The following is a 20,549-nucleotide window of genomic DNA, read 5'->3' as shown; positions in this document are numbered from 1 at the left end:
CAGTACTCCTGAGGTGACAAGATGTACTACTAAATACTTTTTATCTACATCTTAGACCACTAGGCAGCGTTCTGTACCTTCATTTATTTGGGAAATGTATGAAATCACACAGTTAACATACTCAAAACTACCTTTGGAAGCCTATTTTCTGGTTATATAGTGAATACTTTTTTCCCATGTTTAACTGATAGCTGTGCTACAGTTAGTGAACACAAAATTGGCATGTTATCCTGAAGTAAAGCAATAAGGCGGCTTCATGCACAGCAAGTATGGAGGCTTCTATTTGCTAATAATCATATAAGAGCAATACTTTAAAACTTAGTATTTGCTAAAATAGTTTAGTACAAATCAATACCACCCTGTCAATATCCTCTTTACTAACAAAAGCAAGTGCCAAATCATTAAAGGGCCCAAAATATCTAAAAAAAATTACCAATTTTTTACCTCTGTCTAGACTTTGCAAGATTAATCATTTTCAGATAAACCCAACAATGTGCAAAAGTTCCTAACGTCATACATTTGGAATAACAAGTGCTACTCAAACCAAGAGATTCTGCTGAGATCAAATAAAAAACCCCATAAAATAGCAAAGTCAAGTCTCATATCTTGAGCAGTCGCAGTGAAGATCCTGATCTTACAATTTCCTGCATGAAGCAGTTTCTTCCCCTCTATGAGTTGAGATATCTAAGCTTTGCCTTCTGCCTTAGTGATAATAGGTAAAAATATACTGACATTAGAAAACTTGGTTCTATTGCTGCTTACAGTATGTTCAGACCTATTACTTAATATAGTTTTGTTTAAACAGTAAGATAAATACTTTCCCTTTTCTCAGCCTTCTTTGGCCACATATACCATTCTGCTAGCCACAAACACTGTGCTCAGAAAGTGCTTCCTGTGAGAACTGTTTCAAATAAATGAGTTAACCTTGCAAAAATCTAGCTTCCCACAACATGAAATTTGTCCACCCTGCATTATGCAGTTCCATATTTACAAGATATTTAAACTTTACATTTGTCTTTTACCTTACAAAAAGTGCAACTCTCTCACCCCATGTTATGGGGCGACAACATTCTTCATAAATTCTACAGAACAGCAGCCTATGATAAGTAAATAAGGTGCTTAGATTATGCCCAGGATCTAACTGGTTAAGGACCACCAAGTACCACCATTTCATAAAGGCAGACTCCATTCCTATGCTACTGTCACAGTGGTGCCACAGCTAGCTTTGCAAGCTCAATAAGAGCCAATGCACCATGCATGCGTTCACGCTGTTCCTGGAGGCAGTGGTGAGCAGCTGAATGAGTGTCATTTTTCTCTTCATTGTCCTCTTCATCAGATTGAAGATATCCGATCGGGTCCTTCTGTTCCTGATCCATTTTCTGGATTGTTTTACTTTTCAAAGTGGGAGTACGCTGTTCTCTAGTCTCCCAGTACCTACAACATCAGAGGTGGAGAAGGCTTTTAAATTATGTACAGTTTATGTAAGAACTACCATTCAAAGCTAGCAAAGACCTTCCAAGTATTGCCTTGCACATGACTAATCACTGCATTTGTTTTTTCTCTTTCAACTCTTTTATGGCACTATTTAAGCTGTCAGAAGCCTCCTTTATTCAGCATTTTAAGTGCAGAAGTGCCCAAGGGATATCTGATCTTTCACACAGATCTTTCTGCTACATGGTATTCCCACCAGTCAGCTCTCCCTGTGCATCCTGTTGTTCCTCACATAGATGCAAATTCAGCAGCATGACTGTAGTACTAACTAACATGGTATTAGCGGGTGTTGTTCAAGCAAAGAGAAGCATTTAAGTAGAGAAGGAAAAACAGGTGAGAAAGCCTCATGAGGAACTTTGTCCTAACCAGGAGTCAGCACTTAAACAAAAGGCAAGGCTGGGTTGAATCATAATAAAGGAACAGCTGGGTTTTGTTTATTGTTTTTCGTTTTTTTGCCCCTAAGAACAAAACACTTTCTCAGGCCACTCTGTGTTATAAGTTTAGAGAGAGATCACACCGTAAGTAAACTTACTTTGCTAACCACTCAGCTGCAGCTTTATTGTCAGCCGTCTGTTTTTTACTCAGTCTGACTGTGAGTTCTTCCCTCTTCAGCCGGGCATATGGGTGTTTGGGGCAATGACGGTTTGCATGTGTGAATCTGCTTAAACAGCCTTAAAAACACAAAATACCAATGTAGAACACATTAAGGAAAGCAGTCAACTGACATGTTAGCATAACATCTGTGGGATGAAGATGCTCCTGAATCCAACCTTCCTTACTCCACAAAAACCTGGATTCAGTTGAAAACAGCATACTAGTCGCAAGGCCCATAACATGCCCAATCATTTTATGCATTGGTATGAACTGATACAATTACTGATAATCTGGCTTATATAATCAAGCATGCAATCCTAATATCTAAGTTTGCGTGATTATGCACAGATTCTGTGAGGCTTCTCCTTTCCCTAGAAGCTCCTCTAAAATTAAGATCCAAAGCTTCTATAGATCACTGCCACATGAGCGTCTATACATTCCCAGTACTAGACTGACACTAATTCTGAAAGCCACAAGTTATTCTCTGAGGGCTCACCGTTCTCTGAGCAGACAAAAGGCTTTTCCCCTGTATGAAGACGCTGGTGAGTTTTGAGCTGCCCACTCTGAACAAAGGCTTTCCCACAGTCTGGGTAGTCACACAAATAAGGTCTTTCGCCTTTAAAAACAAAAAAAACCCACAAAAAAACAAACAAACAAAAAGCACAAAAAAAGCACACACCCCCCAAACCAAACCCAAACCCACAACCACACATACAGATTTATGAAAACTGAATATAGAAGAGTCATACTATTCAGTGGTGGTCCTTGGCTTCAGACTTACACAAGCAAGGTCTCCTTTTATGCACTTGTACTTGCATGTATTCAGAAAGCCTTAGTGCACTGGACAGCAGAGATACACTTTTACCCCAAACAGATGTTTAAAGTATGCATTAAATGCTACTGGATAATACATTTTTTCCCCAGAAAAACAACAAAGTTATATTTTTGCCTTATCGTATTCCTAATCTCGCATATTATTTAAATAATCCATATTCAAGTCAGCTTCTGGTATGTTGAAGTACAAGATAATTCTAGAAGGCATAAAAAGTATGGGCTGACAGCAGTTCAGAGAAATCATGGGCCTCGCTTTTTCCCCCCTCCATGAGAAGATTGGACGTTTCTCCCTGTCACTGTCCAGATTTTTTTGGACTGCAGTAGGAATTTGAGTGAGGCAGACAGAGCACTACAGCAACTGCAAATAAGATGACTCCTTATCAAGGAGTCATCCTTAGTTCTGTTCATTTTGGTATGTGAGACAGTGGCAAGCAATGTTACACACTGTTCTCCTTTGAAAACTTCTGCTTCAGCATGTAAGCAGATGTGTGAACTTAGTGGCCAAGATTCCAGAAAGGGTACAGTTTTGTGGTTCTGCAGTGTTAGCAGCATCCCATCACCTTTGGTATTAGAAAGGGCAGTTCCAGAGAAGAGAATTTGACAATGGTTTCCCTTTGAGCACTGCATCCTGCCTTTCAGAGAGTATCACGAAAGACTGAGGGTTTAGAGTGATTTGTTTGTTTAAGAACTTTTTTTTGGACATAAAACTTTCCTAAAGCAATGAGAGAAGTCCTAGAACTGGTACTTGTAGTTAGGTAGAATGAAATATACACAGTATATTGTATAGATAGCATCCTATAGTATAGGTAGAACAAAATAAAGGCAAACAATTTAATTCCAGTTGCAACCAGATACATTTTATCATTAATATAAACTGAACTAGGGTAAAATAACTGAGGTTAACAATATAGGGATGTACAAAGTTGCAGAAGTATCTTATTAGAGAGTTTTACTACACTATTTTTAAAAAGTTGGAATGAATAAATGGAGGTAGGAAGAGAAACTCATTCTAGACTCAACCCAAGAGAATTTAGGCCAACCATCAAGAATTACTTCCCCATGCAAACTGCAACAAGAGGAATGGAGATAGTGGGTATTTCCTCTCTGTCTCTCGAGAGTATGACTGGGTGGCAAGTTTGCAAAGGTGTGCCATGACACCACTCCTCAGAAAGGACAACTAAAAGAAGGTAACACTGACTTACTAAGTCAGAAGAGTAACACCAAGGTGAGTTCTGCTCAATTAAGTAGTCCATGTTTAATACACAAGTTCAACACCTAATTCAAGCAAGTGAAATGAAAACACCTTTTGACCAGAAGGCATGAAGAATCTGGTGTTTAATATTAGTATCCACAGACTTGTCTTATTTGAGTCAGAAAAAGAGACAACAGGAGCCAAGGCTTTATGTGTGTACAATGCTTCATTGCAAAATACAGACTTGTTGGAACATGAAGAAAACAAAAAGTGTATTTACTTGGTATAAAAACAGCATCTCCCTTTCAGTTCAAGCTCAGTTGGACATCAAGTGAATTGTCATTACATTTTAACTTAAATGAGTCATCTTCTAAAGCTGCTTTATGTATATAGTTCAGTAAATTAAAGTGACCACCTCCACCCCAGAAAATGAGTTCTAAATGAGGAAATGGTAAGGGAGACAAACGGACAATGATTTTAAGCATTTGAACTCTTTTCTCAACACTTAAGATACACTTTTAATGTATTACACTGTCCAAATTATCAGCTACTTTTTAAGATACTTTTTCCTCTTACATCTATGCTTCACGACCTGGGAGTGTTGGGCGACAGCCAGCTGAACATGAGTCAGCAGTGTGCCCAGGTGGCCAAGAAGGCCAACAGCATCCTGGCTTGTATTAAGAATAGTGTGGCCAGCAGGAGTAGGGAAGTGATCACACCCCTGTACTCGGCCCTGGTGAGGCCGCACCTGGAGTACTGTGTTCACTTTTGGGCCCCTCACTACAAGAAAGACATTGAGTGGCTGGAGCGCATCCAAAGAAGAGCAACGAAGCTAGTGAAGGGTCTAGAGCACAAGTCCTATGAGGAGCGGGTGAGGGAACTGGAGTTGTTTAGTCTGGAGAAAAGGAGGTTCAGGGAGACCTTATTGCTCTCTACAACTACCCCAAAGGAGGTTGTAGCAAGGTGGGTGTCAGTCTCTGTTCCCAAGTAACAAGTGATAGGACGAGAGGAAATGGCCCCAAGTTGTGCCAGAGGAGGTTTAGATTGGATATTAGGAAAAATTTCTTTACTGAAAGGGTTATCAAGCATTGGAACAGGCTGCCCGGGGAGATGGTGGAGTCATCATCCCTGGAGGTATTCAAAAGATGTGTATATGTGGTGCTTAGGGACATGGTTTAGTGGTGGACTTGGTAGTGTTAGGTTTACGGTTGGACTTGATGATCTTAAAGGTCTTTTCCAATCTAAATGATTCTATGATTCTATGATTCAATTACTGTGTAAAACTACACAAAAGAAGAAGGAAACAGAAGTCAGAGAAGAGGTAGTCAGAATGAAAAACACTACCAAGTACAGAACACCAAGCTCAGGAATTTTTTTTCCTTTTATTAAGAAAGTCTGACAACAGCAGATAAAATATTTACACTATATGCTTTTACTATTAGAGCCCAAATTACTGCTATGGTTACCCTGTGACAAAAAAAAAAGAAACAGAAAGACTTTCCTTTGACTGCACTAACAAGCCCTGGGAGAAAAGTATGATTAATTTAACAATTACAATAATATATTAACAGGTTGAGGGTGGATGTTTTTTGCCTTCCCAACTGCTTCATAAGTGTTTGTCAGCTACTCACATCTTCCTTTTAATCTCTTCACTTACCAGTATGAGTTCGTTTGTGTGCCTGTAGTGATTTTTCTCGTGGAAACACCCTGTTGCAGATATTGCAACGTATTCTGCTAGAAGAATGCTCTCCTTTGTTTATTAGGTCACGAACTGTGTCTGCTCTTGGTCGGCCACGTCTTATCCCTTCCTGTATTAAAATAATTAAGAAACTGAAGTGCCATACTTTTCCATGTAAGCAGTTTAGCAAAGAACATTCCCCCTCCCACAAACAAACAAACCTACAACACAACCCACAAGCAACCACACACAGTATTCTTACATAAGCTCAACAAAATTGAGGGATCTACTAAAATAATACATAGGAAACAACAAGTATTTTTATGGAAAAAAAAAAAAGATACTAGAACTCACTTAGAATTATCCCAAAAAATATTTTACAGAGCTATAATGTAGATATATCCAAAGATAAGTAAAACACAGAACTGTGTGAACCAAGTCTAAGCCTATCCAACAACACAGCTTATACTATCACAGGAGTCATCAAATAGCAGTATAGGGGACGTTGGTTTTGTGTGGAGGGTGTGTTTGTGTGCAGGATATGTGAAGTGTGTGTAGCATGGTGTGTGTGGTACGTGAGGTGCATGGTGTGTGCACATAGTTCATACATGGGGGGTGTGTGTGTGCATGGGGGTGCAGTGTGTGCGGCGAATGTCATGTGGGCAAGGGCAGTGTGTGAGTGTGGTGTGTGTGGTGCATGGATGTGTGCTGTGGGTGGGTGCAGGTGTTATGTGGTGTGTGTGGGAGCAGAGTGTGGGGTGCGTGAGGTAGGAGGTACATGCATGCATGTGCATGGGGAGGTGTGCATGTACATGCACAGTGGGTGTGTGTGCATGGGGTATGTGGTGCATGCATGGGTGCTGTGTGGGGTGCATTTGTGGGGTACATGTGGTGGGTTGTGGGTAGGTGTGGGTTGTGTCAGAATTAGGTATGGGGTGGGAATGTACGCATATGAGGGCTTTGGGGGAATCTATTTTGCTTTTTTCTTTTCCACTCCAGGGTCTTGAGTTGTCTGGATTTTTTTTCATTCTGTAGTTTTGGGTTGTTGGGGATTCTTTTGGTTATGAGCTTTTGGGTTTCCAGGTTTGTTTGGGTTTTTTTTTATTTTGGTTCCTGCTTTTTGGGTCATCTGAGGTTTTTTCATTATGGAGTCTTGGGTTGTTGGGGGTTTAATTTGTTCTGAGGTCTTGGATTGTTTGTGGTGTTTGATTCCAGTATTTTGGGTTGCTTGGTCTTTTGGGGGCTTTTTTTAGTTCTGGGGTTTTGGGTTGCTTGGGGTGTTCGACTCTGGGGTTTTGGGTTGTTCGGGCATTTTTTGATTCTGGTAGTTTAGTTTTGGGGTTCTAGTGTTTCGGTTTTTTTCAGGGGTGGTGGTCTGTGTCTTATTTGGGTCTGGGTTTTTTGGGGTGAGATCTTTGCTTATTGTATTTTGGGGCTTTTGGATTCTTGGGCTTTGGGATTTTGCAGTTCTGGAGTCTTCACAGAATCACAGAATCACAGAATAGTAGGGGTTGGAAGGGACCTCTGTGGGTCATCTAGTCCAACCCTCCTGCCGAAGCAGGGTCACCTACAGCAGGCTGCACAGGACCTTGTCCAGGCGGGTCTTGAATATCTCCAGAGAAGGAGACTCCACAACCTCCCTGGGCAGCCTGTTCCATTGCTCCGTAACCCTCAGAGGGAAGAAGTTCTTCCTCATGTTCAGATGGAACTTCCTGTGCCTCAGTTTGTGCCCATTGCCCCTTGTCCTGTCGCTGGGCACCACTGAAAAGAGCTTGGCCCCATCCTCCTGACACCCACCCTTCAGATATTTATAGGCATTCATTAGGTCCCCTCGCAGCCTTCTCTTCTTCAGGCTGAACAAGCCCAGCTCCCTCAGCCTCTCCTCGTAGGGGAGATGTTCCAGTCCCCTCATCATCCTCGTAGCCCTCCGCTGGACTCTCTCCAGTAGCTCTTCATCTTTCTTGAACTGGGGAGCCCAGAACTGGACACAGTACTCTAGATGAGGCCTCACCAGGGCAGTGTAGAGGGGAAGGAGAACCTCCCTCGTCCTGCTGGCCACACTCTTCTTGATGCACCCCAGGATCCCATTGGCTTTCTTGGCAGCCAGGGCACACTGCTGGCTCATGGTTAACCTGTCATCCACCAGGACGCCCAGGTCCCTCTCCACAGAGCTGCTCTCCAGCAGGTCCACCCCAAGCCTGTACTGGTGCATGAGGTTGTTCCTCCCCAGGTGTAGGACCCTGCATTTGCCTATGTTGAACCTCATCAGGTTCCTCTCTGCCCAGCTTTCCAGCCTATCCAGGTCACGCTGAATGGCAGCACAGCCTTCCGGCGTATCTACCACACCTCCCAGTTTGGTGTCATCAGCAAACTTGCTGAGGGTACATTCTAACTCTTCATCCAGGTCGTTGATGAAGAAGTTAAACAAGACTGGGCCCAGTACTGACCCCTGGGGGACACCACTTGTTACCAGCCTCCAACTAGACTCAGCGCCGCTGATGACAACCCTCTGAGTTCTGCCATTCAGCCAGTTCTCTATCCACTTCACTGACCACTCATCCAGCCCACACTTCCTCAGCTTCCCTAGGAGGATATTATGGGAGACTGTGTCGAAAGCCTTGCTGAAGTCAAGGTAGACAACATCCACGGCTCTCCCTTCGTCTACCCAGCCAGCCATGTCATCGTAGAAAGCTATCAGATTGGTCAGGCATGATTTCCCCTTGGTGAAATCATGAGTCTTGAGGTCATTTGCTTCCAGGCTTCTGAGTTGTCTGGGCTATTTTTTTAGTCATACAGGCTTGTTTTTTTTTTTGTTCCAGCCTTTTGGGTCATAGGGTGAAGGAAGGTGTTAAAAGGGATTTTAGTAGAAGTAGCATTACCTAATAGTTGCGGTGCATTTAAAGAGAACTGATAGTGCCTATCTATTGTGTAAATTAACTGAAGCAGAGAGTCTTGCATCTCCATACAAAGGGGTTAGTTCCTGATAGGGGCTGGGAGTCGCCTAGAACCAGTCAAGACCGACCCTGCTGTATGGATGGGAGCCAGAAGAGAACTGAGTTTGCACAGAAACAAAGGTCAATCAGCGAATACCGTGAAGAAGAGGATGGGCCTTCATCTTGGGACCCCCGACGACAACCACCAGGAGGCACTGCGCAAGCGCAGCTGGGAGGAGTCTATGGAAAATACTTCTTGGAACTAATTATAATATGGAAATTATTTCTTGGAACTGATTTTGATATGAAATGAGGATAAATGCATATGTATAGGCGTATTGGGAAATGTAATGTATATGTAATACTTGATTGTATAAGTTGAAGAGACAAGTTGCTGCTTGGCGCGCACGGCTTTGGTGGGACTACCCCCCGTGCTGCCCGGTGCCGAATAAACATACCTACTTTACAGTCTTACAGATTGTGGAGTCTGCTTTCCGCACATCAAGGGGGTTGGAGTTTTTTCTGGTTCCTGGCTTTTGGGGCATATGGTGGTTTTGTTTGTTCTGGCCTTTTGGGTAATCTGTTTTGTCCTTTTGGTTCTGGGCTTTTGCATCATCTGTTTTTCTTGTCTAGTTATGGGCTTTTGGGGCATCTGGGTTTTTTTGTCTGTTTGTTTTTCATTCTGAGTCCTTGGTTTTGTGGTTGGTTAACCTTGGCTGGCTGCCAGGTGTCCACCAAGCCACTCTCTCCCCCTCCTCAGCAAGACAGGCGGAGAAAAGATGAAAAGCTCATGGGTCGAGATAAGGACAGGGAGATAGCTCTTTCCTCCTCACATTGTTCCCCTGCTCCAGCATGGGGTCCCTCCCATGGGATACAGTCCTTCACAAACTGCTCCTGTCAGCAGCTGTCCCCACAGCCAGTTCAAACAGTGGGAAGCCGATGCTAGCAGCAGCAGTTGCCTCGTGCTGAGAGGAGTGTGAGGTTTCTGAGGTCCCTGGGGGTGTCTGAGGGGGTTTCTGGGCCCCTGACATCCTTGGGCTGTGTGTGGGAGAGACCAGCCAGCTGGCAGTAAGTCTCACGAGAGGGGCGGGCAAGAGTCGGGCGGTGCCGGCGGTCCCCGCGGCCAGTTCAAGCCGCGCGAAGCTGCATATAACTTGCCCCTAGGGAGCACCAACGACCAGGGCGTGCAAACAGGGAGCGGCGTCTGTTGGGAGACGAATCGGCAGTTTGCACACTCTACCAGTTATCAGGCTGCCGCCTGCTCTGCTCACCCTCAGGCTTAGGCTGCAGCCCTGACGGTAACCCCTTTAAGTTGGTGGCTATGCAAGCCTACCCATCAGCTTGAAATCTCCAGGAAATTTGAAGGGCTTATTAGGCAGTGCTTTAAGATTGTCAGAAGCACAGTGGTAGACAACAGGCAAGGGCTGTGCTCTGCAGCAGACAGGAATCAGCTACCTAGCCAGGCTAGCCTGGAACCAGTGGAGGAAGCTGCTGTCCAGGTGGAGGGCTGCAAAGACTGCACCCTTGCCTCCTGGGTGGAGGAGGGTGGAAGCTCCACCTGTGCAAGGTGTGCTCTGGTGGAGTCACTCAGGCAGCAGGTGGAGGAGCTGCATGAGGAAGTCAGCAGGCTATGCTATATTAGGGAGGGGGAAAAGAAATAGATAGTATATTATTCGAGACTTTGCAAGAAGAAATACTAGGGCCCCATGGCACTGACCTCCAAGGACTACCAGACAAAGAGTGTCAACAGCAAAAAACCAGCACCTTGGAGAAGGAGGTGCCATGGTCTCTGGTGACTCGTGGCAACACGATATCACTTCACTCCCCTTCCTCATATGTATCAACCAGCAACAGATACAAACTCTTGGCAGCAGACAAAACCAATGAGCAAGATTCACAGGGAGAAACCACATCAGCAGCACATAATAAAAGCTGCAAAAGGAAGCAGCAAATGCTAGTAGTAGGCAACTCCCTACTGAGAGGCACCAAGGCACACCCATCAGCTGGCCTGATATACAGTCAAAGGAAGCTTGCTGCTTGCCAGGAGCCAAGATCCGGGATGTCACAGAGAGACTGCCACGATTGGTTAAAAGTGCAGACTACTGTCCCCTACTTCTTTTCCATGTGGGCACCAGTGACATGGTAAAGCATAACCTGGACAAGATCAAGCAAGACTTCAGAGCCCTGGGGGTACAAGTGAAAGGGACAGGGGTCCAAGTGATCTTCTCCTCTATCTTGCAAGTCAGGGATAGAGGTGCAGGCAGAGGTTAATGCATCGTGCAGATCAATACCTGGCTTTGTGGTTGGTGTCGTTGCCCCAGGGCTTTTGCTTCATGGGATCATGGGACTTCAACAAATACAGCCTATTGGGGAGAGACAGAATCCATCTATCTAGAAGAGGCAGGGGAATCTTCACTGGCAGATTGACTGACAGTGAATTGTGCTTTAAATTAATTAACTTGGGGGGTGTGGTCCACAGCCATGACCTGCACATCCATAAGCAACAGGGTGGATGAGCACACCTACCAGAGTAGTGAGGAATGCTTCCCAACCCTCCCCAAAGGCAAGAATCCTAAGTCCAGCCACCTCAAGTGCATGTATAACAATGCAAATAGTCTGGGCAACAAACAGGAGGAACTGGAGCTCTGTGCCCAGTCTGAGAGTTATGATGTCATAGGAATCACAGAAACTTGGTGGAAAAACTCTGTATTGGGCAAGATTTTTGTAGTGGGGGGGCTACAGGGGTGGCTTCTGTGAGAAGTTGCTAGAAGCTTCCCCTGTGTCCAATAAAGCCAATAACAGTCGGCTCCAAGACGGGCCTGCCGTTGGCCAAAGCTGAGCCAATCAGTGATTGTGATAGTGCCTCTGTGATAACATATTTAAGAAGGGGAAAAAAATTGCTACACAACAGCAGCCAGAAGAGAGGAGTGAGAATATGTGAGAGAAACAACTCTGCAGACACCAAGGTCAGTAAAGGAGTGGGAGGAGGTGCTCCAGGCACTGGAACACAGATTTCCCTGCAGCCCATGGTGAAGAACATGGTGAGTCAGGCTGTCCCCCTGCAGCCCATGGAGGACCCCATGACGGAGCAGATGGATATGCCCGAAGGAGGCTGTGACCTCATGGAGAGCCTGTGCTGGAGCAGGCTCTTGGCAGGACTCTCCGTGGAGAGAGGAGCCCATGCTGGTGCAGGTTTGCTGGCAGGACTTGTGACCCCCGCAGGGGACCCACACTGGAGCAGTCCATTCCTGAAGGACTGGACCCCCTGGAAAAGACCCATGCTGGAGCAGTTTGTGAAGCACTGCAGCCCATGGGAAGGACCCATGGAGAAGTTCATGGAGGACTGTCTCCTGTGGGTGGGACCCCACGCTGGAGCAGGGGAAGAGAGTGAGGAGGAAGGAGCAGCAGAGACAACATGTCATGAACTGACCACAGCCCCCATTCCCCATCCCCCTGTGCCACTCGGGGGGAGGCAGTAGAGAAAATAGGAAGTGAAGCTGAGCCCAGGAAGAAGTGATGGGTGGGAGGAAGGTGTTTTAAGATTTGGTTTTATTTCTCATTACCTGTCCTGGGTTCGGTTAGGATAGGGTTAATTTTTCACAAGAAGACAGGAGGGGACATAGCCTGGATGGCTGAGCCAAACCAACCAACCAAACCAGGTATCCGATACTGTGTGATGTCATGCTTGGTTCTGGGGGGGGAAGCTGGCCGGGGGGGGGGGGGGGGGGGAGGTTAATCCTTGCTGGGGAGCACACTGGGCTTCAGCAGTGAGAGAGTTGCCCTGTGTATTCCCTTGTTTTGTACATTCTTCTTATCAGTATTATTGCTGTTCCTCTTTGCTTCCTTTGCTGTTCTGTTAAACTGTCCTTATCCCAACCTATGAGTTTTGCCTTTTTCTTCCGATTCTCCTCCCCACCCCACTGGGGGGGGAGGGGCAGTAAAGTGGCTGCGTGGTTCTTTAGTACTGGCCTGGGTTAAACCACAACATTACCCTACTCTGATTTGATTGGTAATAAATTAAATTAATTTCCCCGAGTTGAATCTGGTTTGCCCGTAACAGTAATTGCTAAGTGATCTCCCTGTCCTTATCTCAACCCAAGAGCCTTTCATCATATTTTTCTCCCGCTGTCCAGCTGAGAGGGGGAGTGATAGAGCAGCTTGGTGGGCACCTGGCATCCAGCCAAGGTCAACCCCCCATAGTCCTTTTTGGTGCCCAACGTGCCACGACCCTGAGATTAAGAGTCTCATGCTCTACTGACTGAGCTAGCCGGGCTAGAGAGAGCTCATAAGCTTTCCTAGGCCTTGAGGGATTCTGGAGAATGCATATTCCAGGTTATAGTCAGCTCGTGGGCCCTCTCTATTGAGTAACCCAAAAGGAGAACTATTTTGAGTGGGACCTTGAGCAAGAACAAGCCTTTGAGCAGATCAAACAGGAGATAGCTCGTGTGGTAGCTCTTGGTCCTGTCTTTACAAGACCAGCTGTGCAAAATGTACTCTACACTGCAGCCAGGGAGCATGGTCTCGCCTGGAGCCTCTGGCTGAAAACATCAGGAGAAACCCAAGGTCGACCTCTAGGGTTTTGGAGATGGGGATATAGAGGATCAGAAGCCTACTACACCCCGACTGAAAATGAGATACTAGCAGCACATGAGGGGGTTCGAGTCGCTTCAGAAGTTGTTGGTACAGAAACATATCTCCTCTTGGCACCACAATTGCCCATGCTACACTGGATGTTCAAAGGAAACATTCCCTCTACACATCACGCAACCAGTGCTACATGGAGTAAGTGGGGAGTGTTGATCATGCAACAGGCTCAAATGGGGAAACCCAACTGCCCAGGAATCCTGGAAGAAAGAGATCATGGACTGGCCAGAAGGCAGAGATTGTGGAGCATCGCCTGAGGAGGTGGCTGGTGCCCAAGAGGCACCACCATATAATGAGTTATCAGAAGATGAAAGGCATTATGCTTTGTTTACTGATGGATCCTGTCGTGTGGTAGGAAACCATTGGAAGCGGAAAGCTGCTGTGTGGAGTCCCACACGACAAGTCATTGAAGCCATTGAAGGAGAAGGTGAGTCAAGTCAGTTTGCAGAAGTGAAAGCCATCCAACTAGCCCTAGAGATTGCTGAACGAGAAAAGTGGCCAGTACTCTATACTGACTCCTGGATGGTGGTTAATGCCCTATGGGGGTGGCTACAGCAGTGGAAGAAGACCAATTGGCAGTGCAGAGGTAAACCCATCTGGACTACTGCACCGTGGCAAGACATTGCTGCCTGGGTAGAAAACGTGGCTCTGAAGGTACACCATATAGATGCTCATATGCCCAAAAGCTGTGCCACTGAAGAACATCAAAACAACGAACAGGTAGACAAAGCTGTCAAAACTGAAGTAGCTCAGGTGGACCTGGACTGGGAGCGTAGGGGTGAGCTATTTGTAGTTCGATGGGCCCACAAAACATCGGGACATCTAAGGAGAGATGCAACATACAGATGGGCTTGTGATTGAGGGGTGGACCTAATCATGGAGGCCATCACACAGGTCACCCATGAATGTGAAACATGTGCTGCAGTCAAGTGAGCCACATGAATAAAGTCTCCCTGGAAGAGAGGGTGGCGGCTGGGTTTTCAATATGGCGAGGCCTGGAAAATTGACTATATTAGACCACTGCCACAAGCACACCATGGCAAGCGCTACATACTCACTATGGTGGAAGCAACTACCGGTTGGCTAGAAACATACCCTGTAAACCATGCCACTGCCTGAAACACCATCTTAGGCCTTGTAAGGCAAATTTTGTGGCAACATGGTACCCCAGAAAGAATTAAATCAGACAATGGGACTCATTTCTGAAATAACCTCATAAACTCCTGGGCTAAGAAACACGGCATTGAGTGGGTGTATCACATCCCCTATCACCCACAAGCCTCTGGAAAGACTAAGAGATATAATGGACTGTTAAAGACTCTGTTGAGAGCATTGGGCAATGGGGCATGGAAGCACCGAGATGTAAATTGAGCAGAAGCCACTTGGCTGGTTAACACCAGAGGGTCTGCTAACCGTCCTGGTCCTGCCCAAACAAAACCCTTACATACTGTGGGAGGAGATAAGGTCCCCCATAGTGCACAAAGGGAAGTGGCTGGGGAAGGCGGTGTGCATTGCTCCTCCCATGGGAAAAGGCAAATCCATTCGTGGGACTGTTTTTGCTCAAGGACCTTGGTGGGTAATGCGGAAGGATGGGGAGACCCGGTGTGTGCCTCTAGGAGATTTAACCTTGGGGGAAAAATAATCTGTGATGTGTTGTATGTTGCAGAAAGTAATGTAGCAGGAATGAACTGAACCGATGAGGAGTGAGTTTCACAAGGAAGCAGATGAGTGCAACGATGACCCAAACCAAGCCAGTGCTGGTGCACAACAATCAAACATAATGCTTCCCCTGCCCTGAGCGCCCATCTTAACAGATGGGGCCCAAGTCATAGCCTGTTCTTGTGAACATCAGGAGGAGTGGAGGAAGCCCGTGGAATTGGAGAATAATATCTATCTGTTAAAGGACGGGGGATAGTAGTTAATGAGAATGTATAAATCTGAATGTTGGGTATAAAGATGGTTTAAGTATACGTTGTAAGCATTGGTAAGAAGGGATTTCGGTAATGAGAATTAAATACAATGGGGATGGTTAGAAGACATATATACATGTATTAAATTATGTGGGGCCTGAGCATGATGCAAATGGTATGGAATAAGGGGTGGAGATTGTATTGGGCCTGGCTGGGATAGAGTTAACTTTCCCCATAGCAGCCCTCATAATGTTGTGTTTTGTATTGGTAGCTAGAAAGGTGTGATAACACACCAGTGAACACATCAGTGTTTTGGCTACTGCTAAGCAGCGCTCTCACAGCATCAAGGCTGTCTCTCAAACATACTCCCCCTCACCCAGTAGGCTGGGGGTGGGCAAGATCCTGGGAGGGGACATAGCCAGGACAGCTGACCCAAAACTGACCAAGGGGATATTCCATACCATATGTCTACTCAGAATTAAAAGCTAAGAGAAAGGAGGAGGATGGGGGGCATTCGTTATTACGTTTGTCTTCCGGAGCAACTGCTGTGCATACTGAAGCCCTACTTCCCAGGAGGTGGCTGGACATCACCTGCTGATGGGAAGCAGAGAATAAATCTTTTGTTTTCCTTTGCTTCTGCGCATGGCCTTTGCTTTTGCTTTATTAAACTGCCTTTATCTTGACCCACAAGTTCTTTTCCATCTTATTTTTTTGTCCCCCCATGTCCTGCTGAGGAGGGGGAGTGATAGAGTGGCTTGGTGGGCACCTGGCATCCAGCCAAGGTCAACCCACCACAGTCCTTTTTGGCACCCAACGCGGGGCTCGAGGAATTAGAGATAAGGAGAGGTAACAGGCAAAACACGGACTGAACATAGCTAGAGAGCTAAGAGCAGAATGATTGTGGGGAATTTCTGTTGTTGTAATTGTGGTGAAGGGATGAGGGGTGGACTGTGTGTAATTTGTCCACTTTCGTTCAATGTTTTGATTTTGGTGGGGGGAATTCTTTTTGTTGCTGTGACTGAAATTTGTGAAGACTGTGCGATGAATGTGGATTTTAATGATTATTTTAAATATGTGATTCACAGAGGCGAGGAGTGGAATGCATTGGGTTCACGTGGCAAGGTTTTGGTAGCAGGGGGGCTACAGGGGTGGCTTCTGTGAAAAGCTGCTAGAAGCTTTCCCTATGTCAAAGAGAGCCAATGCCAGCCAGCTCCAAGACAGACCCACCGCTGGCCAATCAACGACACTGGTAGTACCTCTGTGATAACATATTTAAGAAGGGGAAAAAAACCTGCACAACAGCAACAGCAGCCGGAAGAGGACTGAGAATATGTAAAAGAAACAACTCTGCAGACAACAAGGTCAGTGGAGAAGAAGGAGGAGGTGTTCCAGGAGCCAGAGCAGAGATTCCCCTGCAGCCCCTAGTGAAGAACATGGTGACACAGGTTGTCCTCCTGCAGCCCATGGAGGTCCACAGTGGAGCAGATGGATACGCCCGAAGGAGGCTGTGACCTCATAGAGAGCCTGTGCTGGAGCAGGCTCTCGGCAGGACTCTCCGTGGAGAGAGGAGCCCATGCTGGAGCAGATTTGCTGGCAGGACTTGTGACCCCATGGGGGATCCACGCTGGAGCAGTCCATTCCTGAAGGACTGCACCCCATGGAAAAGACCCATGCTGGAGCATATCGTGAAGAACTGCACCCTCTGGGAGGGAACCCACGCTGGAGCAGGGGAAGAGTGTGAGGAGTCCTCCCCCTGAGGAGGAAAGAGTGGCCAAAACAATCTGTGATGAACTGACCACAACCCCCATTCCCTGTCTCCCTGCACTGCTCGGAGGGAGGAGGTAGAGAAAATCAGGAGTGAAGTTGAGCCCAGGAAGAAGAGGGGGGTGGGACGGGAAGCTGTTTTTGAAGATTTAGGGGTTTTATTTCTTATTATCCTACTCTGATTTGATTGGCAATAAATTAAATTAATTTTCCCCAAGTTGAGTCTGGTTTGCCCATGACGGTAATTGGTGAGTGATCTCTACCTGTCCTTATCTTGACCCATGAGCCTTTCATCATATTTTCTCTCCCTTGTCCAGCTGAGGAGGGGGAGTGATAGAGCGGCTTTTGTGGGCACCTGACATCCAGCCAGGGTCAACCCACCACACCCCATCACAGAACATGGAAGCATAGCAGCACACAGAGCACTGTCTTTAAAATCAAGCAGTTACAAGTCCTAAATGGGGAACTTGGACCAGAACTGCTGCTGGACAGTGAGACCCACGAATCCCCAGTGGCTTAGGACACCTCTGTCGTCGTCTGCTTCCTCTGAGGACTGACTTGTATTCTTTTATATGATTTTCAAGTCTAGATTATGATTGTTATTTTGATAAGGCAAACCATGTATTAACATTTGAGACGATCTGCAGAGGATCCAGGTGATTAAAAAGTTAAGTTGTATTATAAAGTGTATATTATGCTACTTATAGATGGTACTATATTGATTCTGCTTGTAGAAAACCTGTGCCATTCTAATAATAAATTCTGTCCTATAATAATCATAATATCCTGTTAAGAAAATAAAGCTTTAATTTTAACTATGATTTAGTACCGTCATCATTCTGCCAAGTATCCCTAAAAGAACCTGTTTTCCCCCTTAGTGTTGGGTGACAGTGTTTTGCAGGGTTTTTTGGATCAGTGGTTCTGAGGGATTTATTTGGTGCATTTTTGTTTCAGCATGTTTTGGGCTTTTGGGGGGGTTCTTGTTGAGCGGTCTCGGTTTGGTTAGGTTTTGTTTTGGTGCATTTTTCTTTTGGCACATTAGTTTTTTTGTGGTTCAGTGGTTTGAGCTGGGTTTGGAGCATCTTTTCACGTGATGCATTTTGGGGAGAGGGTTTGATGTTCAGGGTTTGGAGGGCTTCATTTGGTACAGTTTTTGGTTTTTTTTTCTTTAGCGTGGCACATTTTGATGGGGGTACCTTCTTGGGGTTTGAGGGGTTGGGTTGGTGTGCTTTTTCATGTTGCACATTTAGGGGGTGGAATGCCAACACAAGGATGGGGGGAAGGAAGAGGTGGGAGAGGCACGCTTTTTCATGTGGCAATGTATGGGGAGAGTGTTTGCCTTCTCGGGGTTGAAGGGGCTGGGGTGTGTGTGCTTTTTCCATGTGGTGCATTTTGGGGAATGTAGTTGCCTCTTCAGGGTTCAGCATGCTTTTTTGTGTAGTGTGTTTTGAGGGGGGGTTGCCTTCTCCCAGTTCAGGGGGCTGGGTTAGAACATTTTTCTTTCAGCTCATTTTAGGGATTTTCTGGTTTTGTGTTTGAGGGAAGCTTTTGTGTTTAGAGGGATGGGTTTATTGGGTTGGGGAGTATATTGTGTGGGTCTAAGGGTTTTTTTGGGGGGTTATTGGTTTGGGCTTTTTACAGGGGGCTGGGATGTTTTGTTGGGGTTTTGGCAGGGTTGAGGTGTTTTGGGCAGGAGGGGTTGAGACAGTTGTAATTTGTGGGTTTTTTTGGTTTAGGTATGATTTACCAGTTTTGGGAGTTCTGAAGCTCTTGGGAGGCAGGGGTTGGGTCTGGGGGTTCATGGGGGGTTGTGGGTGTTTTATTGGATTTAGGGGGGGTGTTTTTGAGGGGGTTGGGTTTGGGGTTTTGGCTTGGGTTTTATTTGCATTTGGGGCTTCTTTTCTCGGGGGGGGGTGTAGTGTCCAGGGTTTTGGGGTAGTTTTCAGTGTGGGGGCTTCTGGGGTTTGGGGTGTTGTGCATGGTTGGGGCTTTTGGAGGGCATGTGAGCATTCAGGGGGGTAGGGGGTTCAGGGTTTCTTACATTTAGGAATTTAACGTTTTCATTTGGGTTTTTGGGGGGTTCTAGTTTGAGGTACTTTGGGGGAGTCGGATTCATGGAGTTTGGGGGTCATGGAGGGGTTTTTTTTTGATTTGGTGGTTGGGATTTGTGGAGGGTTCTATGGATTAGAGAGTTTCAGGGTTTGGGGTTTTTTTGAGGGGTTGGGGGTTCAAGTTTTTTGTTTTAAGGGGAGGGAGTTTTTAAGGGTGTGGGCGCTTTTTATGTTTTGAGGGTTTTGGAGGGTTGTCATCCCTCTGCAGCTGGCTCCGCCCCCATCCCACCCCTCGGGACCGTTAAGAGCGGCTCGCCTCTTTCCCCTCCCCCTCGATGCGGTTAGGCGCACCGTAGTGTCATCGGAAGTGACTTCAAGTAGCCGGGAGGAGCTAGACGCTGAGAACAGGGAAGGAGTGCTCAGCGCGTCGCCTTTTAACTTTGCAATCTCTGCCGTTCCGCAGTGAGGCACTTTACCACCCCACCGACTCCGGGCTGCACGCACAGGGGCAGCAGAGTTCACCCCATCGCGCCCGGCTGCTTGGCCTGTCCCAGCCACACTCACCTTGAGGCGGCTACCGCTGCTACTGCTGCCTGGGCTACCCGCCTCCTCTTCTTCCCCGCTGCAGGCTCTGGCTGGCCCCCCACGGGGCTGTTGGATGAATGAAGGGGCGGCGGAGCCACCCGGGCTAAAGGTCACGTTGTGGGAGTTCTTCCCCCAGCGCCAGGGGTAAACCATGAAGTCGCTGAAGCTAGGGCTGATGGGGACGGGCGGGGGGAGTGCTGGCCCTTCACCTCTCCCCCGGGAGAGCGATTTGATCGAGGTGGTTTTGATAACGGAAACCAGGACGCGCTTCGGGGAGTCCTGGCAAAAAGTCACCAGGGGACCTGGCGGTGGCCTCTCTACCATCGCCACCCCCTCACAGACGCCAGCGCAGAAAAGGGAAGAGGGAGTGGGGAAGCTCCACAACGGCTCAGGTCCCCTTTCCCAGTCTACACCCCAGGGCGAGGAAGGCATAGAAATCCTGCAATCACCACCACTTGTCACCCCCCAGGTGTGCTTTAGCTGTTCATCGCCGGAGACAGCGGCTCTTCTCGGGGCTTCACCCCCCTTCCCCAACTACCACCATCGCAAAATCTGTGACGGTTACAGTCTCCCCGCACCTTTCTGAAGCGGCGCCGGTCCCCTCTTGTAGTCCCAATCTTGGTGACTCCTGAGGAAGAGCTACTATTGCACAACCCAAGCCGGACCCGAAATTTTCCCGCGTAACATTTCGCGCCTGGGCGTGACCAATCACCGAACCAAGCGCTGACGTCACGGAAAAACAGTTTCCGCTCACCAACCACTTTGCCCTGTGGGCGGGGACAGAGCGGAACTGCTTCACTTCTGCCACTCTATTGGCCAGGCGCCAGGTCGACTGGTAGAATTCGAAACTGACTGGGATGGTGGACTGCTGGG

General features: G+C 46.8%; 1 protein-coding gene across 1 annotated transcript; it reads right to left on the bottom strand.

Moving 5' to 3' along the window:
• Nucleotides 1-1,189: 1,189 nt before the first annotated feature.
• On the bottom strand, nt 1,190-20,000 carry LOC142365650 (zinc finger protein 367-like). The gene is made up of 5 exons (XM_075446660.1): nt 19,656-20,000; nt 5,769-5,919; nt 2,582-2,701; nt 2,024-2,162; nt 1,190-1,434 (listed from the first exon to the last, which is right to left on the bottom strand). Exons 1-5 carry the CDS (start codon nt 19,998-20,000, stop codon nt 1,203-1,205), a joined length of 987 nt encoding a protein of 328 aa, XP_075302775.1. The 3' UTR covers nt 1,190-1,202.
• Between the last annotated feature and the right edge of the window lie 549 nt (nt 20,001-20,549).

Source organism: Opisthocomus hoazin, chromosome W (assembly GCF_030867145.1).
Source record: "Opisthocomus hoazin isolate bOpiHoa1 chromosome W, bOpiHoa1.hap1, whole genome shotgun sequence".
In the NCBI taxonomy this organism is placed as follows: domain Eukaryota; kingdom Metazoa; phylum Chordata; class Aves; order Opisthocomiformes; family Opisthocomidae; genus Opisthocomus; species Opisthocomus hoazin.
The sequence above is the reverse complement of the archived record's forward strand: the minus strand, read 5'-3'. Positions and strand labels throughout refer to the sequence as shown.

Coding starts and splice junctions, on each gene's coding strand:
- LOC142365650 (XM_075446660.1), bottom strand. CDS start 20,000: ATGGTAGAGAGGCCACCGCCAGGTCCCCTGGTGACTTTTTGCCAGGAC. Junction 2,702..5,768: donor ACACAAACGAACTCATACTG/GTAAGTGAAGAG, acceptor TTGTTTTTAAAG/GCGAAAGACCTTATTTGTGT. Junction 2,163..2,581: donor TTTTGTCTGCTCAGAGAACG/GTGAGCCCTCAG, acceptor TGTGTTTTTAAG/GCTGTTTAAGCAGATTCACA.